We start from the raw sequence: 26,618 nt of genomic DNA, 5'->3' as shown, positions 1-26,618 counted from the left end.
TCATGGTTGAAGCAATTCCTTTTTTTATTAATGCAAGCACATCCAGTCAAACACAGAATATCCTGCTTTATGGTACAGCTTTATATTTAGCATTTCAGCTCAGAATAGCAAAACACGGTTTTTAAGGAATGTATCAAACGTAGGGAGGAAAAATAAAAGGGAACCAATGTAGATACTGCAAGGATTTCAAGTATATGCTTGGACTGATTGACCGGCGAAGTGCACATTCATGTGAAAGCTCTTTCATACATTTACAGAAAGTGTTCTAAAATTGAATTTCAAATATATATTTTTTTCTTAAATTTTAAGCATCCCTTTTAAACTTCAATTACATAAACAAAGCTGATATACAATCCCTCATATAGTGTCTGACAATGTTACTAGCTAGAACGTCTCTGAAAGTGCAAAACACTGTAATAATACAGTATAAATATTCTTACTGGAATCCAGGGCTGAAGGCCAGAACTTCAGCACAGGAAAAAATAGCAGCAGGTCATAAGAATTATCCCTTCCCCTTTCCCGGGCTGTTCTTGTTAACAGTTAGTATTCTACTTCTTCTTTCCTCATGGTGTAACTTGCTTTTGTTTCTCTTTGATGCTAATGCTATGGGAATAGCAAAATGTTGATTTGTCTCCCTTCCTTACATCAACTTACTCCTCTAATTTTAAGTATTTGTCAAGGGGGAAGTGGAAGAGGGAAAACATTTTAATTTTTCACCGTGCTCCAGGGCCAATAATGCAAATTTCTGCTAAGTGCTTGCAGATGCTGCATCAAACAGTGGCACTGCTCTTGGCTGTAGGCACTCGGGCGAGGAGTCTGCTGGGCTGGAATAAACCAGACCCTCAGTCCAGCAAGTCTTGCCCCTTCTTCAACAGAAGGCAGAGTAAGATAAACACCAAGAGCTGGTCATTTTTAAGGAAGTCCTTGCAGAGGTCCTCTGCAAGGCTCTGTTAGGGAGGCTGTAACCACTGTCAGCTTTAGAGGGACTGTTGTTGTTGTTGTTTGTTTGTTTGTTTGTTTTAAATGAATAAAAAAGAGAAAACAAAGCAGTCTAATTATCTGGCTCAAGTTATTATCTTCTATTCAGCCCTCAAGCCTTCAGAGGGAAAATTACTGGAAAAGAAAAGTAGGTGTTTGTGGGTAATAATTTGTTCATTAGACAACATAGTTTTAATCTGAGCCTGTTTGTTTTTCTTTCTTAACTGAGATCAGTTGACAAGAGTCTTAACTATATTTTTTGTTCTCCCTGGAAATGAATACCTTGAACTTAACAGAAGCTCTTCAGGTACTCAGATAGTCAAATTAGGTGTAAACTCAATTCTAAAAGGAGAAATTAGAAATGGCAAGCATCAGTGGGTTTGCAGATCACCTCTAATTTTGATACTAACCTGTTCAAAGGTTTGACTAATTTCTTAGAGTGTTTGCCCTTAGATTTCAGTGGGTGCTGTTTCAGACAGTTAATCATGGCTTGCAAAAGACTAGAAAAATTTACATTCAAAATTGGTCTTTGTTTTAATTGTCTGTAAGTGCAGACTGGGCTTTTCCAAAGAACCAATTCACAGCAATGTGAAATGACCAATTCACAGCAATGTGAAATGACCAATTCACAGCGATGAACTCCTCTTAAGGTTTCCAAAAACCTTTAAACTTAACTTGAAATTGGACATCTGAGTTTACTTCCCTTTCCCTGGCCCATGCTGATTTTTTGTTTTACAAAGATTCTTTTTAGAAAAGCATATTAGGCCTGTTTTGCAGAGATTATAATCTAGGTTAGACATTCTTCTCTTCAAACATAACAAAAAAAAAAAAAAATCCCTGATTCTCAAAAGAAAAAGACAAACTATTCTGACAGCCAGAATGTAAAGGATAGTTCCCAGAAGTATTAAAACTCAGACATGTGTGCATCATCACATGTGCACACACAGAGACTCACACACAAACGCACAGACCCCAGCAGTTACCCCCTCTCATCTCTTGAAATCACGTAACAAAAATAGGTTTGCTGCACCATCAGTGTTACAGGCAGGTATACTCTACTTCATGTGCCATAATTCTCCACTTTATTTAAAAAGTACATTGTAGCTGGTTTCGAGACATCCATATTTTTATTTCCCTTACTTCCAGCCCAGTCAGAAGGTACAACTACACAAGCTCAGTACCTTGTAAGGCACTATTTGCTGATGGAGGAGAGGAACAAACACTTGTGAACAATTCTGTGAACAATTCTGCTGATTTGAAGGAGACCCTTCATTTCAAAGCTAGGGAAACATACTGAGTGCTCTGTAGGATACTGGTCCAATGGGATATTTAACCTGAACGCTGTCTTCAGTTAGGATGTGTGTCTTAATTTGTATTTGTTTTGGTGGAAGTAATAAAAAATAAAAATTTGGACACTGATAGAGTAAGATACCATCTCCCATGATACATTTCATCTCTGAGAACAGGGCCCTGCCCTTATATTTAAAATAAAAAACCAAAACCCTTCAGTAAGTGCCTTAAGGTTGACATGTGAAATATTTACCACATTTTATTTCATAAAAGTTACTGTATGTACAAAACAGACCTCATCCAGTGAGGTGTTTCTTAGCTCAGTCCAAGTCTTTCATTCAGGTTGTAAAAACATGTCCATTAGATGTGCTTCGAAGTCTGCAAATCTGATCCAAATTTCTCAGGCTCTATTAAGCAGAGTTGTCCTGAAAGACAAAGCAATGAAAAAATAAAATTATATTTTCTATCATAACAAAAAGTGTTTCATTTTTGGCAATAGATCTATCTGGCATCATTAGCTGACAGCCTCTCTTCAAGGGATAGATTTTCAACTGCTAGAAACTGGAATAAATCTGTGCATTTCAGTAAAGATGCTGACATTAAATGAGATGAAAATGTAACTTGCATAACATTACCTCAGGTCCTTAGGATCAGCTCAGACATGTAACATATGTTCTATGACTGTCACCCTAAACTACTGCAGGCTGAGCAGTGCTGGATTTAATGCAAGGTGCATTGCATGGGGGCTGTAAGTGAAAAGCTCAAGTGGACATCCTAGGGAAGGCTGGGATCAGGGGGAAACTGGGTCTTGTCTAGGACAATGTAGTCCTAATGTGCCTCAACAGAGCTCAGGGCATGCAGGCTGTGTTCATCCCCTGGCTGGTACAGACATGTTAGATCTTCATGTTTACCGTGACTGACAAATATCTCTGCCTTGGCCTCAGTATTGGAAAAATTCTAATTAATTGATCTCATCATGTGCACAGGAGTCGTGCTTCCCATTCTCAGAAGGAGGAGGAGTCTTTTAGACTTTATCCCTTAGGGTAGGATGACAATTACTGTATTCCTAGAAATTTTCATCCTTTTATATGATTTGTAAGAGCATGGCTGTGATGAGAGAACTTTCTTAGTGTCTCTATATGTTTGTTCCCCTGATAAAATCATGTCTGAACACTACTACAAATGCAGACTATTTTACTGTTATTTGATAGCCTGAACAAAAGATATTCTCTTTCATGGCCCCAGCAGTGATCTTGCAGCCTCAACAGATCTGGCTGGAAAAGCTGTATCAAAATCCAAGCCCCACTGAAATTTTTTCAGATTTAAATTTTGAAGGAAAAGGAACTGTATTATGGTTTTAAGCTGGGTATGCAAATAGGACAGAAGAAGCTGATGAAGCCCCTGCATGTCTGCAGAAAGACTCATGTTCTGAGGAAGCTTCATACCTGAGTGTCTTCCAGCTGTCTTTTTCCATGTGGTTTTCTGGACCTTCACTTTCAAAGGATGCAATGAACAGAGCTGGTAAAAAAAAAAAAAAAAAAACAGTAGTAACAATCAGATACATGAGTTCTTTACCTGAGATAAAAAATCTAAGGGTTACAATATAGCAGATGTAGCTTGGCAGTCTTCCTTGTGAAATTTATTTTCATGGAAAGCCAATAGGAAAGTGGTAACACTTAGAAAATTACAAATAAAATATAGTTTTACATGTATATATTTTTCATCTGCATATTTTGTATTTTAACACATAGAAAGACTCACTATAATGTTTAACAAAATATTTTACCTTCTTCACTATAAATAGGTGCTGTGAGTAGATAAGTCTGGATTTTCTTGTCTTTTTCAAAAGGACACTCAACCTGCTTCCATGTCAGGAAATCATGAATCTGTCTTGAAATTTCCCAGAACTTCTGCAAGAAGTAATTAAAAGAGTATTATTAAAGAAGTATTTATTTGCTTTGAAATATTAGTTAATTTCTATTTCAGAGCCCCTCAGTCTTACTCTTTATGCTACTTTTCTTATTGTCCCTTACTCAGACTTACATGGAATTGGTCAGAGCATGAGCCTGGCAAAATTCAAGAAGCATTTGGGCAATGCTCTCAGGCACCTGGTGTGACTCTTGGGGTGGTGCTGTGCAGGGCTGGGAGTTGGGCTTGGTGATCCCTGTGGGTCCCTTCCAATTCTGCATATTCTGCGATTCCTTGTTATCCTTTCTTCTTATGGCTCCTTTCATTTCCCCCTCTTGCTGCTAGTTCCTCATATGCTGCCAGCCTCAAGTTCAGAACAGTGTATCTCAGCCCACCATCTGATCTTTTGCCTTCAATTTTTTTCATCATCAACCTTCCCTTCTGATATAATAGTGTCTGTTTTCTGTGTTGAGTGTCTAAATTCCTGTGACTGGAACTGGATAGTAAATATTTTATTTGCTTTACTTTTTACATTTCCAAACTTCAATTTAAATGAAATATGATATATCTGATCTTCTCATAAAACACTTGTTAAATTTGGGAAATCACAGTAACATACAGAAACATTTAGATATCCTTTCCTTCCTAGAATTTTAAGAAATCTGTAATTACTTAGGCTTTGCCTTGTATCTTCTGTGTTCTCCACTTACACAGCCTTAATAATGACGAAAAATTTTGTCAAGAAGTACTTCTGACAGAGTGTGGTTGCTCGGACATGCATGTTTATTAACTGGAGAGAGAGAACCCAGAGGCTGTAGAACCTCCCTTGCAGACCTGATAATCGCCATTAGAGCCAGGGAAACTGATGAGGTGAAATCAGCTAAGGCTGACGACTCGGGCTGAAGTGACCTATCAGATTTGATCAGATATGATGGCTTGCTGCCACAGAAGAGCCACTGCTGGCTTTCCCAGAATTTGATTCAAATCAACTCCCCTGGATATGACAGCTCTTGGTGTGGCTCACGTGGGCACTGAGGGAATGGTAACAAAACGAGCTGGAAGCCAAAAGCTTGCAGGGCAGCAGGTTTAGGTGGCAGTGCAGTCTGGGCAGCAGCAGAGACCTACCTTGAAGTTGATCTGGCCATTGGGCAGGCGGTTGGTGTGGATCTTGTGCAGGAAGTAGATGTCCTTGATGAAGAGGTTGAAGACCGGGATGACGATCTTCTCGCGGCTGCTGTTGGCGGTCTGCGAGCGCTGCGCCGCGCCTTGCAGCGCTGTGCGGTAATTGCAGAAGTTGCTGGAGGGGTCCATGTGGTGCTGTTTTTATAGAGTGGGGGAAAAGGCAAACAAGTAATACAGGTTTCTAAAAATTAAAAGCTTTGCTCTAACTGTCAGACGTTATTCTTTGTAACTTAATTTGGTCCCTTTTTAATTTTCAAGGTAGGATGCCTTTATACTGATCAGGTTTTCCTAACTTCTACCTTGCTTGAAAGGAGGGCTCTGTACTGGCTTTGCATCTATTCCATGAACAAAGCAGACTGAAAGGAAACCATAAATGACTCTCTGGAGGGAAAAACCAAAATTCTCCTTCGCTGTCACCTCTGTTTCTGATGGCGGTTTCAATTAGACTTGGTTTCCATGCTGGTCTCCACTAGGTGGAGTCCTCCAATTAGTTTTACGGACAGCATTCACTGGAGTGGAAACTATCTTGAAGATAAATTGGCAAAAATTAAGAGAGCTGGCATCCACTTTTCACTGCAGACAAGTAAAGAGTTTGAAATGGAGGAAACACCCTCATGATGTTTATCTGCTGGTGACCACTGACAGAGGTGCCTGCTCTCCGACACAGTAATTAGCACAGGTTTGGATGAAATTATTTGGGGGGTTTCTATACAAAGTCAAAACTTTATACATACCTCTAAAACATCAAATTTGGCTGTTTTGACCTTGGACCAGGTTTTCTTTAACCGTGCCACAGGGCTCAAGTTCATGCCAGCTGAATGCAGGGAGAGAAGACAAAGAAACAACTGAGTTGATAAAATATGGGGCTAATGTAACTGGGCTCATGTATCAACACCACACACTCTGCAAGGCGTCTCAGCCTGACAAGCAGAAGCTGCAGCTCAAACTCACCCACCCACACAAGAATCTGTCACTGGCAGATACTGTCCCTGGGGAAGTGTGCATGCCAATGTGGTCAGCCAATTCAGGGCAAGTGTGAGCACAGGCCTGCCAGTCAGGTTTAAAATGGAGTGCCTTTTGCCATCTGTCTTAAGGATACTCACAGATAATAGCCATCATTGAGTTGAAGTTTCCGATGTTGAAGCATTCTCTTGCCACATCGATGAAAAATTCCACCATTCTTGTACGCTGCTTTTTCTTTACAACCTGGAGAAAAACCAAAGAAGGAAGGGTTACTCTGAATCTTGGATAGGATGTCTAGCCAAAGGCACTGTAGCAGGATCAGTGAATAGACATTTCAAGACTTTGTCCAGCTAAATCTTAACATAGGCCTCAGGATTTTTTGTTCAGATTAATTTTTAATAAAACAGCAGAAATATTTGGGATGACTACCAATTACTTGTGTAGTTCTGGGGGAGTGCACATCTTTGTTTATACAAAAATGTCCATGTCTTGGGCAATTCTGCATAAAAAAGCTGGACACTTTCAGCAATTTCCTGTTACTGGAAAAGGATGATAATGTGATGCTGCTATCAGAATATATGCAAAATGTTTAAAACTCTCAAGAAGGGAGAAAAGCATTGGACAGACTTAAGATTGGGGCATGGAACCTAAATGTGAGAGAAAGCAACTGCCACATCCTGCTTTTCTGGTTCTGCTTCATGTACTCCTAAATGACCTGTTGAAAGCAGGCACTGATGATGAGCAAATAAACAAATTCCCACCCATGAAAATGTGCACAGGATCAAGCAACTGATGCTGAGCATCTCATCTGCAAATTCTTTTATAAACTGCAAAGCAAAATTAATTATTGCCTGGATTGCCTTCATTCATTAAAATATTTCCCTGTTTAAACCTAAAAGGTCTCTCTGGCTTATATAGAAATGGTCCCTAAGCAGTGACTGCAGGCTCTCTGACCTAAGTACTTTCGTTTCTGTCATCAAAAGAAAATGGTTCAGTAGTCAAAGGCCTGGCTTAGCTCTCAGTGTGCTAAAACCTTTCTTTGATGGTTTCCTAAATGTATGAGCCCTACCAGCCAGCTCTGGAAATGTCTTGGTGTGCCTCTGCAATACATTTCTGAGAGCAGGAAACCTTAAGAGATGAGGATCAGTACATTGGACTTCATGAAAATGCAGCAGGCATTGGGATTTCCAAGGAAGGGCTACTGACCAAGCAGGAATAGGGAAAAATATTCCAATTGGCTAGAACTGGAATTAATAGGAATCTAAAAAGAATAATAAGCTAAAAAGAGAACACACGTGCCAAAAAAAGTTTCTTGGGCAGTACACTTTCCATTTCTTTGCCTATTACATGGCAGATGTTACCCTGACCTCTAGTATGGTTATTCTCCCTCTTTATTTTTTTTTTAATTTTCTGTAGTCTCTTTCCAGACTTTAAAGAAAGGTTATTCTTGATTTTTCGACAATTAATATTGTACAAATAAAATTAATTAATATAGATTAAAAAATTAATGTCACAGTGCTAATGTTATCTAAAAGCAGTGGAAGGACAGCTGTTTATTGGTAAATCTGTATTTAAAGAGGAGTATTTTTAAAATCTTTTGCTGTATTTTAAAAAAAGATAAATCTGAAAGAGCTCCCAACTCAATGCACACAAGTTCCATTTCACTGCATGACTAATGCAGCTGCACAAAATTAAGGAATATATGTGAAGTCAAACAAAACCTTGAACTCTTAATCATATGAGCATGCAAATAATTTAATGCTTGAATAATGCTATTATCTTTAATTGCACTGCTAATGTTTAAATCTCATCCAGACCACTGCTTGCCTCTTGTCCTTAGGGCCAGGATCCCTTTGCTATCTTGTTTTCTATGCATACCTACCCGACAAATCTCTGTAGCCACCAGCATGCTGAGACAATTGAACCAATTGTCATAGGCCTCCAAATTATAGGTTTTGGTCACATCACTTCGGCACTGTAAGAGAACAGGTCACTTGTTAAACCTCTCCTGTATCATAAAGTTTACCAAAGGATAAAACTTCCTATCTTGACAAAATCTTTTTGCACGTGTTTTAAGGCATGACCTTAAAGAAGCTTAGGAAATGTCAGTCTTTCTTGCACAGGGTATATTCAAATTATGGAGTATTATTCTTTACTCTGGTTCATCTATGTTTCTTTTTCCCTCTGTACACCTTTTTGTACCTTGTGATTATCCAGGGAGTCCATGTGGCTGACAATCTGCATTAGATCCTCTGGATAAATGTTGCTCACCCTTTCCTGCGTTTGGAGAGAGGAGAGATTGTCATTGTACAGACAAACAGTTCTCTTAAAAAAATCAAAGTAGGAGAACATTTTGGTAACTTTATCTTCCTAGAGCGTAGATGTGCGAGGTGCTTTTATCAGTGTACCTAACTGGTCTTGTTCATTACTTCACTTGGTATTTTTTATCAAAACACTGGAGGCTCTCAGTGAAGCCATAGCCAAATTCATATTGATGAGTATATGAATATTTAGTAAAAAGAAAACAGAAGACTCCACCCCAATCAGTCTCACCAGTTCAATGTAGGTCAGCTGCTGTGCCAGGATCAGAGGGTCACAGCACACACTCAGGATGTCCTTTTGAGTTGACTGAGGCTTGGTTTTGAGGATGGTGCCCTTGTCAGTGACAGGCTGACGAAATTTCTCTCTGATTTCCTGGTATTGGCTCCGTGCAGAGAGGGCCATCAGGAGATTCTGTGTCATCTGGCTAATGATCTTTTTCACTGTTCCATTTTCCTAAGCAGAAAGGAGAAACAACAACTGCTGAAAACCTTTAGCTATTGCAGACACGGATCACCAGAGAATTTCTGCCTGGGAAAAATAAATGCCTATTATCCATTTTCTTTCATCTTTTCTGAGCTGATCATTCTGTGACAAATGACCTTGTCCTAAATACCCACACAACTCCATAATGACACTGTTCTGCCTGCCTGCCTTCTTAGCTCTGCTTTGCTTGGCTGGCTGGTCTGCTCCTTTGGGTAGTGCCCCATTTCAGAGGCATCTGTGTCAGCAGCTGGAGTGGGCATGTGAAAGGTGCTGGAGCTGCTTGCACAAGGCTTCCTGGAACCTCTGTGCACCACGTGCCAAAAGCTCTCATTCTAGTCAGACCCACTGATGAATCCAGTCTGTCTAGCTCAAGCATAATCCAGGGAATTCACATAATATCCAGGAATATACCCCTAAAATATCCTAACTTAGCTTTGAACAGCTATGGCATCCAAATATTTATATAAGAGCACAATATACATCATGTTCTTGGACAACTAAAATGCCTTTCCTGTTTATCATGCGCAGATTTTAAACATAAGATTTGTAAGGATTCATTGAAAAGTAAAGCCACAGGAACACAATCCATCTGCTCAGTGTTTTGACAACTAAGGTGGTTTTTCTCTTCTGCCATTGTGTCCTATAGACATTTCTGAGATCACCCCCAAAGAGCTAACTTGATTGCTTTCCTACTCCTCCATCCTGTCTGCTTCTGCTTTAAGTGAGCCAGGTTTCTTCTGCTGCTAGGAAAATTAATTCAATCAGACAGTCCTTTTCCTCACAGAATCATTCTCTTGCTTTCATGCAAATTACTTTTCTTGAAGTTAACCACAAGGTTCACTTCTGCCATTCCACACTAGACAGAACTGCAATGAATCTGTGACCATTCAAAGGAGCCACTACTGTGCAGTGATGACTGAAATTATGCAGCAGATGTGAGAGATGACTACCAAATACTTGTATATTGCATGTTATAATTAAGCAATAATGGTGTCAGATTGGTGCTTTACAAGGCAATAATCTGACTCCCAAGTGAAATCAAATGAAAAGCTGGAGGCAGTGTAGCTCATCTTGAGGCTGGATTACTGCTGAACAGCAGCTGTCTGGAGTAATTTCTGATACTGTGCTACAAGTGTTCAGAAATGCCAAGGGAGCCTGGTGGAGGGGACTAAAACAAAGCAAAATTCTCCTCTCATGCTGAGCTTTCCACTGTGAATGGTTTGCCTTCAGCCACTGTGCCTGACTTGCCTACGTGTCTGGGAGGAAGCAGACTTGCTGATAGGATTGCAGAAAATGACACTGGAAGATATGTGAGAGTATTGCAGATATTATGTAAAAGTGAGGAAAGAAACTCAGACCTGAAAAGCTATGGCTTACTTAAGCTATTATGAATTTATTAGCATCCTAATGCTTAGATAAATGTCCTTAAGAGTTTTAGCAGTTTCCTTTCATTACTAGTTTTATCCTAATTTTCCCTACGACTTTGGAAGACAAGTCAATGACTGTACAATGATTTGTACTCGTTTGAGTTCATTTTTACTAACTTTGGGGTGCAATCCTGGCTGCAGCTTTAGCTGTTTGGCATGCTGCTATCACCAGAACACCTGACTGCTTTGTGTGAGTTCTCAGTTGACTTTCTACCTTTATGTATGAAGAACAGTGTCCTGAGGGGATTTGAAAAAGCTTTGAAGTACAAAGTAAGCCCACAACCTTTACCATAATTCCATGGTGAAGCATAATTCGATGTGCTAACAAAAACGTAAGAGTGAGAGCTGCTTTTTGTCAGTGTCAAATTAGTATTTCCTAGGGGTCAGATGAAGCATAGCTCTCCACTGATGAACCTTGATTGGTAGCCTTGTTAAGGGGGTAAATGAGGTGGTGCTGTAATTAATGGATGCCACCAGATGCCTCAGACACCACAGCATGGAGCTGTTCTATGAAGATGGGATTTTCTCAAATGACCACTATTCATACATAAGAGTGGGAAGGAAGAGGGAGAAAGAGAGGGTACAACTTTTTCCTAGTTCAAAGTAACAGACAAATTAAATACTAAGATAGAAATGCTAAATAAACCTCTGCCAAGTTCCCTTTCACAGTGCTGTCTCTGCCAGCATCCACCCCTTGGCCCTTGTCTGCAAAGAGAAGTTATAGTCCTATTTCCTCTTCCCCTCCTCCTGAGGCACTGACATTCTCATTTAACACCCACGTAAACATCTTTGCTGATGCAACAAAACCCACGCACTTCCTTCACCTCACTCTGCTGTCCTGTCCCTCATTCATGCCCTGCTGTCAAACCTGTTGTTCTTCATTTTCTCTCTACTTGAATCAACAAAAGCACGTAATACAACTGTCCTCCTGGTTCCTCCTAATTGTTCTCAAAAATATCTTGAAGTTGCGGGTTTTAAAAAAATAAGAAGTTTCTTCTTCTACATAAGTAAGACTTCACATTTGTACAAACACTTTGCAACTAATTTTCTTGCAGTTCTTGATTTTACTCTTCCTCCTGTCTATTGCTCTTAACAGTGACTTTTCCAATCAACAAAAAGTGTAGGCTTTGTGAATGTTGGGAAAGAGCCAGAACTAACAAAAAACCCCAACACCCTGCCCCCGCTCCCCTCCAAAAAATTAACACCCCTTGTTTTATTCCAATTCATTTGATCTGTTTGCTTTAGAAGGTTTTTTTCAAGGCCTAGTTTTCTTCACATGCTAGAAACTCAGAGCTGTTAAGACTGGTGATGGACTAGCTAGCAGAGCTCAAAGATAAGTTGCTTTGTGGAAATACTGTGCCTGTCACCTGAAACGTTGCAATAAACCAGCTGCTTTTTATTGTTAGAAGCTGGGAATGAGCTGCTAAATAATAAACACCTTCACCTTGGCCAAGAGTACATGTGATACAAATAGCTGGTGTGTCTTGCAGAGCTGAGACATACAGAGTAGTGACAATATACAAAGGATGGTATGTAATTCATTATGGAATCCTCTTGAGCCATTCTAGTTACTGTTCTTTCTCCTTCTGCACCACAGTCATTTTTCATATTGCCATGACTATTTTCTCTCTCCTTCTTACATGTGGTGATTAGATGCAGACAGTTCCTGCTAATGGACCATTAAGTCCATCAGGCAGCCCATGTCCTGTGGTTATCCTGACAACTTAGCAACTGCAGCTGTAGTTCATTTAGGAAATCCTGCCTGCAGGATTGTACAGAACATGGCACAGTTCATGTAACAAATTCTGCTCAAGTTGACAAATACTGCTTAAGCGCTTAACTTTTTTTTCCCCTCCACCCCTACCTCATCACATTGTGTGATCCTGTGAGCAATCTCCTTCAGCTCTTTCATGGACTTTTCATCTTGGAAATCATAGGGGAAAGTTTCAGTCCATTCCTTCAGGAGCTGAATGATTTTGGCAGCGAAGGATTTTAGCTTTGCCTAAAAAGAAACAATGAGTTAATTACTGACCGTAGACCTGTTTGACTGCAGATTAATTGGCTGATAAAGGTTCACAGAAATCTAGAGACACCCTTGAAAATACTTTGCATTAATAGTAGGTGATGGGGACAAGAAAAAAAGAACATTTAACTGTGCACTAGATTCCTAAATAGTATCATTTAGCCTCCTTTCATGATAGCTTGGTGATGTCTCTTACCAAACACTGTGAAGACATTTTCAAGGTGAGTTGTATAAAACCAGGAAGATGACAGAACAGTTCAAGTGACTTATTTAACTGAACTCCACGGGGTTTAAGCTGATTTATGCCATCTGAGGCAGCAGTACTGTAGTGTTTGAATTCAAATGTGTACCAACTGCAGTACTCTACCAACTGTGTTCCATGAGAAAGAGTAACAAAGACATTTCTGTTCTATAGAATTTATCAGACCATCCAGACTGAGCTGTGTATTAAATAAATGAATGACAGGAAAGACGTGTGTGTTCTCTCCATGATGTCTAAATCAAAACAGACTTTGACAATAAAAGGTACTGGCTTTTGTTTAAACAGCTATGAACCACAGAAAGGGCAGAGAGTTTTGGGGGTTTTTTGTTATTTTTTTGGGGTTTTTTTGGTTACCTATGAGTTTTCTAAGGTTTTTCATCAGTTCGACCTGAATTGGGTGCCAATTACTCCGCTCTCCATGGCATCAATGGACAGCAGCATCAGTACATCCAACGGAGCAGTCTTGTAAAATTGGGAGTGTGAGTGCTAAGAGCACTTGTAATCAACAAGAAGAGTCAAACCTTAAATTAGGTTATATTTATCCTCCTACCCAGCTTGTGATGCACTGGGGGAAAAGAGGAAGCTTTGTTTGTGTTCCCTCCCCAGCTGTGTAAGTGCAGAGGTCCCTGAAGGCAGCAGCTCCCTCTCCCCAGGCACAGCACAGCCCTTGGGGGCAGGAGGGCACTCAGCATGGCAGGGTCACCACGGAAACTGGTCTAAGTCAAAGAGAGAATGTCTCCAAATGCTGGTAGCAGCTCCTGCCAAAACAGCATCTCATCATGGTATGTCCCAGTTTATCTAATCAAAACCAAAAGTCAACAAAATTAGGCTGGTTTTGTTTTGCTTTTTTCCCCCAATATCTCACCATTGTATAGTCAATGACATTAATAATCATTGATAAGAACTTTGAATTAAACCATGCACCCTTGAATCCTCAATCTGACAATTAGCCAGTCCCACCTTCTAAGTCTAGAGGGAAGTTTCTTGGGTTGTTTTGGTTTTTTTTAAGACCTGCAAACTGCTATCTGCTAGTATGCATTTCCTACCTGTTTTTATTGACAGCATTTAATTGATGCTGCTAATGAGATAAACACAGAATAGCTGCATAGGGAGGGCAAGAACAAAACACCCCCATTCTTTTTGCCAGCAGTGGGCATTCCTGCAAAACGGTGTCTGTCAGTGCCACTTGTGTGGAGCTTCAAGCTATTGCTCAAGAGTGTGGGACTGAGCTCCAGATTATAGCTGCCTGTCCTCCAAACTCCCACTGTCATCTGCCTTGGGGAAAAGACAATTTATATTTATTTGCCAGGAAATGCAGGGAGCCTGACATTATTAAAAGAATAATCTGTAGGTGGTGATGGACGATTCATTAGGCTGGGAGTGCCAATAACTTCCATTCAATTAAAGTGAACAGGTATGTGCCAGCTCCACTTTGGTTTACCAAAAGCTGCTACAGAACTGTTTTTTAGTATTAATCATCTCAAATATTGTTTTTAATTTTTGGAACTGAAAAAGGAGTGGTGAGGGCAGAAAGGTTTAAAAATCTCACCTTAGGCCGTGACAAGCATCTCCATATGAACACTCAGTTCATAAAGAATTTATGGGTTGTCTAGACTGACCCCAGCAGCTGAAAAGACTAAATCAGTCATAGCTGATGCTTTTTTAATGCTGGTGTGTGTAAGATTGCTCCTTAAAGACCAGGAGCCCACTGAAGAGGTAGCATTAGCTGTCATGATTTGAAGTAGGTGCAGCATAACACCAGGCTGTATTTCATCTGTTTTTTTGGCACTGATATAGAAGGAAAAGGTTTGAAGGAGAAAAATGAAGCTTTGTGCTTATAGTACTCAGCCAAATTACCCCAAATTATACACCATGTACAGTTTAAAACACAGTGATTTATGAACACTGACTTCACATCTCTTGTATCTATTTTTGAGTTGTTATGGTTTGCCTTCTTCATATGGCAAGCCAGGCATGTTGCAAGACAAACTGCAAACTGTATCAGTCTTCAGGTTTAAAAAAGCTTAATGTTTGCTTCAGATGCTTTTTAACACTCATGAAAATAAGGTGTAGACTTTCTGAGAACACTGCTAAATGACCTCAATGGAGCAGGACAGGGTATTTCTGTTTCATGTGCACTCTGATGGAGCCCAGGGCAGCGTGACAGGCTTGGTGCACGTGCTAACGCAGATGGAAACCTCACAGATCTGTGGGCAGCAGCAGTTTCCTTTCTGTCATGCCTGCAATAAACCTACCAACCTACTTTTCTCCAGTCCTGCTCCAGACATGAGCCTCCCCTTGTGAGGCCTGACAGAGTTCTCTGGAGTCCATGGGAATACTTCTCCCACAAATGTTTCTTTGAGAAGAGAAATAACTCTATTAATTTAAGTGTTTTCTGGATTGACCCTGTTCTGCACGAGACAAGACAGGACTGAAAAACAACTCCCAATTAGAAAGGAGGGCAATAGGAAAGATTTAATGGCAATGACTTGGTTATGATGTTTTTTTTTATTTTGTGGTTTTAAAAAGGATGACTTAATGGCAAAAAAAACCCCAGAGGAAATAGTAATTTTTAAAGGACTTATATATTCCAAGACAGGCAAAATGAACTGCATAGAAGATAACTTCTATGTTCTCTTTTTTATTTCTTACTTCTTTAACTTGAGATACAATTTTTTCTGCAGCTTGAGTATTTTATATAACACAGGTATAAGAAAAGATTTTCCCCATTCGATAATACTATATAAGTGATTTTTCCCTGATAATATTGTTTGAGATTTTCCAATCTCCAATGCACTTATGGAGAGTTAATTTTTTTTCTCTTATGGTCAATCTTAACTACTGACTTGTATGTTATAATTGATATTTTAAACTGTGAAATTCTTGCTTTTTATGGGTAGTTCAAAGGACTCTAAGCAGACTCCAAGACACCTCAGAGTGTTTTTCTTTGCAATACACTTTTTCTGGGTTGTATTTCTGCAGAACTCTTTGGCTAGTCAGTAATGTCAAAGCTAATAGTATGGTAAGGATTGTGGTGTGTAACCTCAAAACCCGGTTTCTTGCCACTTCTTCCAGCTCACCTGCTATCCAGGTACCAAATTGTCCAGCTTATCTTGAGCAAACTCGATGAGATGCTTTAACTGCTTTTGTCAGCTATTTCCTGCTTTGCAGCCACTTAATTAGGAGGTGCTGGTAGCTGATGGTACCTTAATGGATTATGACTGTGAATACTTGAGAGTATCTTGAGTGAGAAGTTTTTATGCTGTATGTGAAATGAGGTTTTATTTGTTGCCATGTAGAAAAGCAAATGTTTGCAAGTGCTTGTGGCCAAACTATTCTGTAAAACATACAGGTGCTTGCAGTAGAGGGCAATAAATCAGTGATGTGAGAGGAATGTCAGAAGTTCATGTAGTGTTTTCCAAGAAGTTTGTGTTTAGAAGGCAGAGAAATTTGCAACTTATATTAAGGAGGTAGGAAGGGATCAAGGGCATAACAGAATGAGCAACCAGGAAAGCATGTAAACTAAAGCCACCTCCCAAAAGTGATTGATTGTCACCCTGCTGTTTGCTGGTTTTCCTGTAGGCCCATGTCCAAGGTGCCAGCAGAAGATGTAAGAGTGGGGGTGTTTGCAATACCAGCTGCTCTGTTTAACAGTAGGATTAAATGCTGTTTCATTTCTATCAGGAAGCCAGGACTTGTTAAAAAGTCTGCTGAGAAGCCACACTACCATTAGCATTGCATCTCTAAACAGCCAGCTGATTTAGTCCCCAGAGATGGCTTTCATTTGAAAATCTCTGAAGTGCATTGTTATGCACAGAAGTTTCATCTTACATCCCATTCATTTTAAATCCAAGTATTTCACAGATGTATTTGGACACCTTCTACTCACTGCAGTCTTTCCCTACATAAGTCCACAGTTCAGATTGACTCATTCCATATTTCAGATGGTCCTGGCACCTTTTAGAGGGTCTCATCTCTGTTGTTGACTTACATATTGCTGAGGAACCATTACAACTTACAGAGCAGAGTTTGCTCAGTCACAAATTAAGTTAGGCAGTAGTGCTAGGGACAATTATCACCTCTGAGTACAGAACTAGTTGCAGTGGTTCTGGCACCTTAGATCCCTAACCCTTGGTTTCCCCAGCACCTACAGGATAAGCTATGAAGATGTTTGGAGAGTAGATCAGGGGACTGACCTGGATGAAAGTAATTTTGCACCATGGTTAATTTGTCCTGTGGAGCAATTTTGTGACATTATAAGAGGATGCACATCAGGAACAGTATGGGAGAAAAAGCCCTTAGGTCAGTATTCCTGTTAGAAACTCTTTATTGACAAACCAGAGTTGCCTTTTGTGCTCCTCACTCAGAGTGCTGATACACCAAGGAGAAAACAAAATGGGACTGCTAACATGCTGAAGATTAGGAATGTGAGCATGTAATGTCTCATCAGAGAAGAAAGGTTCCAAAATATGCCCAGGATTTGCCCAATTTAGGTCTTTACTTGTTGGTACCATCCTGTTTTTGTCGCTCTCATTTGTTGCCCAGCTTGGACTTTTCTGGAAGTTCAATTTCAAATAATTGGATAAGTCTTTCAATCACACTTTACAAATGGTGACACTTAAATGGATGTAAGTTTGGTTTGAGTGATTGTAATAAAACATGTCAGTACAGGTTACCATTTTAAATAAATGCATCTCTTAATTTTTGTGAGAGGTAACTGATTTATTGTTATACTGAGTTAAAACACCCCAACAATAACCTGCAGCAGAGGTTACTGTTAACTCTAATAGGATGGTGAGGCTGACTGGAGAAAGGGGTTTTCTTGAATTTGATTTTCCTTACTTGGTGAAAGCTCAAAAGTGCAAACCAGCTGCTGGGCAGCTTTCATGGCCCACACACACTGCTCCACTGACCTGCAGCTGACTGGTGAGGCAGGACATAACTGCCAGCAAATGAAGTAAAGACACTTCAGAGAAAAAGACCCAAATACGAGTGCACCCAGCAACAAATGCCTATTACTATTTTGTATTATTCTTTATCAGTCTATTTAGCTTTACAATGAGAAGGAGAGAGGGGAAAATAAATGACAGCACCACAAGGAACAGAGGAACATAATGGTCCATTTACCTTTTCTGCCTCAGTCCCCACTTCCAGCTGCTGCTTCTGTTTAATGCAGATCTGCCCCACTTTAGCCAGGAGCTCGTGTGGGTGAATGAAGACTCGTGAGCTCAGTAGGAAAGTGAAGATGTAAGTTCTCTGTGTAAGGAGAAAAAAGGAAGAAGAACAAATTGAAAAGCTGTAGCAAAACTATTATGTCTTCCTTGGAAAAACTAATCTGTAAACTATGAATGGAACTTTCTTTCATTTAAAATGTCTATAATTTTTCCTGTCTCCAGAGAATGCAGGGCCTTTCTAGCTCTGTTGAAAGGAAATGCTATAGGCTTCAAGGCTGTTAACTGTGGGGTTTTCCAATTATCAAATTATTTCCTTTTAAAATGCCAGACTCAGTGTGCCTAATTAGTCATCACTTACCAAAGCCACAAATGAAATGCATCTAATGAAGGGTGTTATGACTCTTTAGCACCACTATTTAATGCTGCTTTGTTTCTTTAAGAGTGATTGTTTCTCACCTAGCTGCAGAAAACTGCTTCATGTATATTCCAAACCACAGCTGTAATTTCTTCATGTGTGGGGATTTTCATTCCTTTCTCCCCACAATCACTGACAAAACTTTTCACTTAGTTTGGGGGCACGGGACAATAACTTAGTTTTAAGCTTGACTTATTTATTTGAGGCTTGTTTCAGAGTCTTTTGAATGTGAGCACTGCTAATAGATACCAACAATGATGATGTCTCATTAGAAATAGCCTCTCCATTTGTAACTTAAAAGCTGTGATGCATTGTATGGTACTCTGGACACGTATCCATTGTACCATATTCTGGATTGTTTAATTGAAGTGAGGGTGATTTTTTGTCCTAGTCTTGGTCTAGTCTCTGAAGCTGGGCTTCTGCACTGGACTGTAATTGCCTGACTAATGACAGTAGCATCTCATAAGTACTTCCATTTTTCCCTTAGGCTTTCAGGTAAAATTTGGATTGGGGAAATTATAGGGGATCTCCTTGACATTGTGTTTCAATTAACCTTTGTTATGTTTGAAATGTTCACTGTTACTTTTACCATGGTTTAGTAATGTGACTTTTCAGGACACAGCCAAGTGCATTTAAATAGTCAATGTGAGCTTGTACCACCTTGGGCTGGGCAAGTAAATTAAGACAGATAAAATCTTATGACCAGCTGTCTAAAATATGTCATCTCTACTATCTGCTACCAAATTCTGCTGCTTGCAGTCACTAAAACAAGCTTATAATTAAACAAGAATGGTATCTTTATGACCTCAAAGAGGTTATGTGGTTTCTCTCTAATCAGAGTAAAATGTGCTATTAATGAAAAATGTTTTCAATCCTCTAGTACTCAGTGTGCCCTATAATATAAATTTAGCACTAATCCCCAAATAGCAGGGAAAAAGGAATTTTTTTTTTAAACAAAATAAATAACACTAACTAAAAGTCACAGTGTTCTGGGAGCGGGTGAAAAGTATAATAGATAAACATATATCTAAACATACAACTCTGTCCTGAGCTTCTGAAGGAAGCTAACTAAAGTACAGAACGGAGTGTGATATAGCAGAGGCATTTAAAATGCTCTGATTTGAAGATCTTGTTAGTTCTGGGGTTCATGTGTTGCATTGGGAACAGCATTAATTCTGTACAATTAAAACCAGAGTTCAGTTATAGTCTTTGCCTTGTTTGCTGTTTATGGATGGAGGGAGAGAGGAGGTGACAGTAACTGGATGGACAGTTTGGGTCAGGCTCCTGAGTGCTCCCACTGATGCTACAGAAGATGCCCCTTGGGGCCATCTCACAGTGGAGCTCTGGGTGACCCTGAGCAGGTGGGCAGTGACAGGACATTGACAGCAAGGCCTCCCTCCTTAAGGGCATGGCTGCAAACATCCTCCACAAGTCTATGTCTGAAAATCTAAGAAATTAAACTTCTGTTTGATATTTCGTGTCTCTCCAGAACTTCAGTTTATTTCTACATTTACAGCGACAAAAACTCAAAGATCAATTTTATAAAAACCTGTGGTAGTGCATGTGATATGTAATGGGCACTAAAATTAGGCTGAAAAGCTAACCTGGTTCACTTGGTTGTGTAATGGGACAACATATCAGATCTTCTATTCCTGTGTGTACGAGAATGATCCCTAAACTGACATGTTCCCTACTCAGAATAAAAGCAACAAAAGGAACTGTGTTGGGTTGTGAGATTTGGGGTGTGTGTTTGTGTCTCTAACTATGCCTAGTTATCCTCTGTTACACTTTCTACCTATATCATGTGTTCATTGCTATCACTGTTGTCCCTGGACTTAAAACTGAGTCTGGACTATGTGGAACAGGAATTTAGCTGTTGGGTGAGTCAGCTGTCACTGGGTTGTGTGAAATTTTTTTTGCACTAAAGACTTGAAGCAGCTCTCGCTTTTTACTATATTTTGTATTTGAGAGATGAGATGGGTGGAGAAGAAAAAAAAAAAGGATGTGACATTCTGATCCCTTCCCCACATTCTTGCTTTGGGAGTTGAGCGGGCCTGACTGAAAGATGTCTGTGTGTGTCAGGAGCAGGGAACCACAACTTCAGCCACACTGCCCTGGCACTGACCTTTGCTCTGATAAGCTGGAACATGTTCTTTTAAGCAAATATGTAATTTTGCTTCTCACAGTAATTCTAGAGTTGGTCTCCTTGGTGGAACCGTGTGTGATGTGGCACAGGGTTTATCCAGAGTGACTCTGAGAAAGGGCCACTCACAGTGTCATTTCCCTGCTGTCACACAGCAAGAAAAGTGTCACATGACCTGTGCTTTTATTTGGTTTCTTTGATAATGTTTTATAGGATGTTCATAGAAGTTTTGAACTGGCAAAATGCAGGAAGATGCAGGCCAAGACAGTGTGTACTTTCCATTTGAGGCTTGCTGATGTCTCTCTGTAATCAGTAATAGCTGTACTGGACCCATGCAATGCTTTTTCAGACAACATCAAACCTTTGGGTTTTCAAAACAACTTATCATTCTTTCTGGAATCCATGTGCTCTATTTTTATTCTGGTTTTTTTCAAGTCATTTAACTGGAACTAGGTTCATTACTTTGGAAAAAAAAATGTTCCATTGATATCAATCAAGATATGCTGGTTTACACCCTACTGGTATCGAATTGAGGGTTTTTTGGATATTTTTATTATTGACACAGACAAGGAGTACAGTTAAAGCACAAATTAAAAATGACAGCAGTACTGACCCCCCCATTTCCTCTCTGCTAGTAGCCACTCCTTATCCAATAAAGAAATTTCAGACTGAACAAAGCCATGCATTTCAGCTTAGTGGTAGGTCTCAGGGGCTAGAACACAATTGTTTTGGATAGTAAAGATTTCATACTAATGTGAAATGCCTTACCTAGATCAAGGATTTATGTTATTTGCTGCATCTGCAGTACTGTACACAGGCTAAATGTTATAACAGTGTAAAAACCTACAGTTACTCAGGCCATCCTCTAGCCATGAAAAGGATGGTTTGGAGAAGGAAATTTAGCTCTGAAGCTAGCTAGCTAAAGAATAATTCAAAAATGCTTCCATAAGCTATAAGAGTGAAAGTTAAGCTCCATTTATCCTAAAAGTGACAGGTATTTGGGAGGAGAAGCAAAAAAAAAAAACCCTTTCTGCAGTTGGGAGAATGTAAGTAGACACAAAAGGGGCTTGTGCTTTGCAAGAGAATAAGAAGCCAGATTCCTTTAGTGCCTAAAGTTGTTGCTAGGAGATGAGCTGAATTATATTAAAAAAAAGAAGAGTGTGAGTGCACAAGACTAAAGAAGGAATTGTTACTCTCTGACCCAAGAATGCACTGATGACTTCTTGAGGAGGGGAAAAAAAATTAAATTTCTCTGTGTGCACTCACTGCTCATTCTGGAACTTTGTGTTTGTGAAATATTTTCTTCAAATATTTTCTTGCTTGGGCACAAGGGTTGCAGACTGGTACATTCCATTCCTAACCTCCTGAACTCCTCTGTCTCATGAGCATACATTTCCCTATGTGCAGAGCAAGTCCCCACACACAAACAAGACTCAAAAGAGCAGCACACTAATGCAGGCACTTATCTTTCCTGTCCTCCCTTGCCTGCCTCGTGCTCTGCCAACATGGCAAACACATTTTTGTTCTGCCTCTGTAACCAGCACAGAAAGATACTGCGTGTTTGCTTTCTCCCCCACTCCCTTTTTCTCGGTCCAGAAGGTTACTGTGATCAATGTGCACACAAGCAGCAATGCCTTCTGAGCATTGTGCTCAAATGTAGTGATCAGAAAACTTGGATGAGTGCTGTAACTTACAATTGTGTCACTCTGCAACTAAGGTAACCTCTGCTCTAATATTGCCACGAGCTTCCCTTGGTGATACCTTGCTGCCTTGCTTTGGATAAGTAGCCAGAGAGTTAAGACTAGGAGGTTTTGCTACTTCTCTCTTGAACGTACAGGACTGGCTACTCTTCTGCAGGATATCAGCTGAAATGGCTACCACTAAGGCTCTGTGGCAACTCCCCTAAAACCACAAATGAGCATGAAATGAAATATAAATGTGTAACTGAAGGGAAATAGAAACCTTGGGTTTGAAGAGAACTCATATACAGCTTCTTCTTTATGTTGTTCAGAGCTTGTTTATCTACTTATTTTTTAATTACTCCTTTCAGCTAAATTGGGTGATCTGCTTTAACTAAAGGTATCTGTTGTGCTGTAGAGGAGGTAAATTTGGTTTAATGCTGTTGTCCATCTCTCTTTCCCTGGAGTTACCCTTGACTGCTTCTGTTGGATGTTCAGCTGTGAGCTTGCTGTCTATTTAAACTGCAGCTTGCAGGGTGGGGTCCATGGCTGCTTGGTTTGTAATGCAGTCCTGCATTGGATATGAAGGGATTGCACCATGGAAACTAGCAGCATTCCAGAGTAAATTGTAGACCCCTTAAGTAATACTCACTTTATGGAACCATTTTCAGAGTAGCTGTATAACATTTGCAACATTTTATGTTGCAAGTTACAATAAGAGATGTACATTAGAAACTACTTAAAAACTTTGCTACATTCCCACAATCCAAGTAACAAGATTCCTGTATCACAGAAAAGACAAGGAATGACTCCTTGGATTAGCCTAAAGCTATTTATTCCACTGTTATACCACACCAGCTCTACCCACTAGTTTCTTCTGTGCATCTGTTCTACAATATGTATTTGGGGGTGTGGAATGGAGATTTAATGTCTAACAATGGTTATCCCTCTGAGTCTTAGAAAAGGATTTGGTACTGGCAGCACAATTGCATGTTAGCCATATTTAAATATAAGGTTTAGGATTACTTTTGGACTGGAACAGTAAACCATGCTTGTTTTGCTTTTTTAATCCTTTACTGATGATTGATGGCGATTCTGCACATTCCCACTGAACTCTCACATGGAGAGTCCCTTTTGGCGGATGATGATTGTGAGGATGTGTAATGTTATTTCTGGGACTTTGGAGGGACTTTATTGTGATTAAAATGAGACCACGATAAAAGGTTCTACACAAATTAGACTGAGAAATATACAAGATATAGCATGGCCCACTACAATAAACATTAAGTTTGACATACAAGTTAATAGTGACTGCAGCTTCCTGCTTCCTTGTTAGTTTTTTGAGGTGCTGGGATACTTCTGTAATAGCTGCTGCTCTTTCAGAGCTCAAAAAAAATATAAGTTATATAGACTCTCTGATCTTTGGACACTTGTTTCAATAGTGTCTTTTATTAATGGGCACAAAGAATAATTTTAAGTGATAAAGTGGTATCTTAATATTCTAGGTTCAAATTCTTACTGCATACCCTAGAGTTATATATAGGTAGTATTCACTTTGAGGACTGCACTGAGGATGATCAGCCAGTTGCAAAATCATTTTCAGGCTCAAGAACATACATTATTACAGCACTGGCCCATTAAAATGTCTTTAGAAAGACAGTATTTTAATTGAAGTCTATTTTGGGTTGTGATTTTTTTTTCTCTATGGCCTAACTAGGATATGCATGGAAAATTAAGGGAAGAAATACTAGAGCTGTTTTCAGGTCTGCTTCCCTAGGCAGGACCTGGTTAGTAGTTAATCTTGGCTGTATTAAAGCTAAAGCAGCTTAGAAGTATGAAAATTCTGTGGCTAATGCTGCTTTTAATTGGTTCTTAAGGCACCCATTTGAGTTCAAGATGGATTTATCTTTCTAACAAGTGCTCTCATCTAGAAACAGAGAATATTCCTATTGAGCAACATCTTTAGTGAATGAATATTGCCAGTACAATAAATGCATCTTTAGCCTACATCTCAATCTTGAATCAGACAGAGGTAGAATTTCATGAGAGAGCACCAATCCAGATACTAATGCAGTATGGGAGTTTAAAAAAAAAAACCTTTCAGTGGCTACTTACATCTGGGTAATAGTCCATGGTGGGCACCAGGCGCTCTATCAAGGCCTCCAGTGATCCAGAAACAAGGTTCCCATCCTGATAAACAGGGTCCACACATCTCTCTCCCATGTCTGGCTGCACTTGCCCGCTACAACTGGAACCAAGCATGCTGGAAAATATTGGCGTCTGGGGCATAGTTTCCTGCAGAAACAGCAAAGAAAGGGAGAGAGGGTTAAGCTTTCTTCCAGGATGTCTTATGTGTGGGTTTTACAGAGGCATACATTAAACACAATTACACATTTGACTGAAGGCAGCCTCAGCATTCAAGCTGAGTCCTGAATCCAAGCAGTCACACATCTGCAAGCTGGCTTTGGCATTTGAAATGCACTTTAAACTATGTCTCTAAGGCTGTAGATGCACAAGCTGTAAGAATTTTCCTCACTGCACTCTCTTTCTTCCTTCTTACCAGTTTTTCCCCAGTTCTTTATGCATAAAACTAGACAGAGATGAAAATATAGAACACTTTATGAATTTCCAAGATACTGAAGTGGTGCCTTACTGAGCAAACAAATAAATACTAAGCCTTAATGTTCCCATTTTTACTCATTTTGAAGTCAGATCTTTGGCCAAATATTTCACTTGTAATGATAAATCCTTCACCACTTCTGTAGCTAGATGTAATCCAGGTCTCAGCACAAGTGCATCTTCTGCATGTAGATGTCACTGCAAACAGCGGGGGATATCCTGTCTGGTCAATATTGCCGGGTTTTTATTTAACATGTACATGAAGCCAGGAACTGGGTGGAACTGTGACATATACTGTCATATACAAGTCTAATTTAAACAGTCTCTTTGGAGATCTTTGCTTAGGATACAAACCTGTTGTTGCAACACAAAAGCCACGTGAAGGTTTAGGGTTTGCAGCTCCCTGCCCATGGCCACTGTTGTATCACAGTACCGAAGCCTTTGAGTAAACTGTAGGGGGTTTCTTGTTTGTTTTAAATTGGCTACAGTTTATATCTATGCAGAAGGCTAAACAAAACATCCTGCTACTGTATGTAAAGGTTGAAAATGCTATTCAGCATCAAAACAGTTCCCCCTGGCTGCTGAAATAGTCAAGACGGTTTAGGAGATCAAGCGCAAAGAAGGCAGCATTAACTCTTGAGCTGCCATCTCACTGTCTCTGAAAGAGACAAGACATTGACATGGATGAAAAGCACTTATGTAGATGAAAAGGATTAGGTCATTATCGGCACCTTTAACCTGACAGCTGTTTCTAACTGCGCTCATCTCTTGCACTTAAGTCTTCTCCTGAGCAATTTTTTAATGCAAGGCATATTTTTCCTCTCAAACTCTCCAAAGTCAATCATTCATGTTTACAACTGGAATATAGAACACTTTTCTCCTCTTAGGCACTGATAAATGCTAGGTGTATTGTGAGGAAAAAATACCAGTATTAACAGAACTTGTTTATCAAAGTGACAGATTTACTTGTGTGAAGCTGATAAGTAGAACTGTTTCGTGGCTTTTACCAAAAGACCATTGCGTACATACGTGATAAGAGACATAAGGGAAGTGTAATGCCCTGTAAGATAAATATAGTAGCTGTTTAACAGCAACCAGGGAGACCACAATGAGGAATGGAGTCCAGTTTCAGAAGTTCAGGACACAGAATCCAATAAAATAGAACATTCAGGATCTAATGTCATATCAAAAGAAATGAAAAATGACAGTTCTGCACAAAAGTGCATTGAGGTTACTCAGAATTTTACAGATTTATCTGTTAGGCCCGAGCTTTGCAGCACATAACATCGAGGAACGGCTGAAGCTAACGGCTGTGCTATCTGTACTATGTAACTCGCCAGTAATTTGCTTTTTTTCCCTTTTAAGGTCCATAGCAATACAGCCCCAAGCTGCTTCTCAGGATGGTCTGGCTGTGATGAGCACTTCTAGCTAACAACTTGAAGTTGCACAGGGCTTTTAAGCGAAGATAACCATCCAACAAATCCCCACCGAAAGGATGCTTTAGCGGGAAACGTACCCCTTTTTGCCATCAAGCCTTTAAACTCCTTTAAGGCGTTGACTGTTGCATCAGTTTGGTTTTTAAAGACCCCATCTGGGGCGCAGGCTGTACCGCTCCCCGCCGCCCTGGCCGTCCTGCGGGGCTGGCTGCGGTGGCACCGCGCTCGGGGCCGGCGGTGGCACCGCGCTCGGGGCCGGCCGTGCCCGGGGAGGGCAGCGGGGCCACCCGGGCACGGCCGGGGAGGGCAGCGGG

At 40.0% G+C, this 26,618-nt stretch overlaps 1 protein-coding gene across 4 annotated transcripts in view; it reads right to left on the bottom strand.

Annotated features, from left to right (window-relative positions):
• RASGEF1A (RasGEF domain family member 1A) overlaps positions 1-26,618 on the bottom strand; it is a 149,124-nt gene continuing 122,506 nt past the window's right edge. For all 4 annotated transcript variants that reach the window (XM_012574509.5, XM_002194475.7, XM_041716921.2 and 1 more), the window contains 12 exons: positions 24,365-24,544; positions 17,966-18,094; positions 12,418-12,555; positions 8,875-9,096; positions 8,524-8,598; positions 8,204-8,296; positions 6,462-6,564; positions 6,093-6,172; positions 5,302-5,493; positions 4,055-4,178; positions 3,714-3,786; positions 1-2,693 (listed from right to left, as the gene is read on the bottom strand). In XM_012574509.5, the coding sequence (XP_012429963.1) occupies positions 2,669-2,693; positions 3,714-3,786; positions 4,055-4,178; positions 5,302-5,493; positions 6,093-6,172; positions 6,462-6,564; positions 8,204-8,296; positions 8,524-8,598; positions 8,875-9,096; positions 12,418-12,555; positions 17,966-18,094; positions 24,365-24,544 (1,434 nt within the window). In that variant the 3' untranslated portion in view covers positions 1-2,668. The remainder of the gene's footprint in view (positions 2,694-3,713; positions 3,787-4,054; positions 4,179-5,301; positions 5,494-6,092; positions 6,173-6,461; positions 6,565-8,203; positions 8,297-8,523; positions 8,599-8,874; positions 9,097-12,417; positions 12,556-17,965; positions 18,095-24,364; positions 24,545-26,618) is intronic.

This window comes from Taeniopygia guttata, chromosome 6 (genome assembly GCF_048771995.1).
Source record: "Taeniopygia guttata chromosome 6, bTaeGut7.mat, whole genome shotgun sequence".
In the NCBI taxonomy this organism is placed as follows: domain Eukaryota; kingdom Metazoa; phylum Chordata; class Aves; order Passeriformes; family Estrildidae; genus Taeniopygia; species Taeniopygia guttata.
This window is presented reverse-complemented; position numbering and strand designations above follow the sequence as displayed.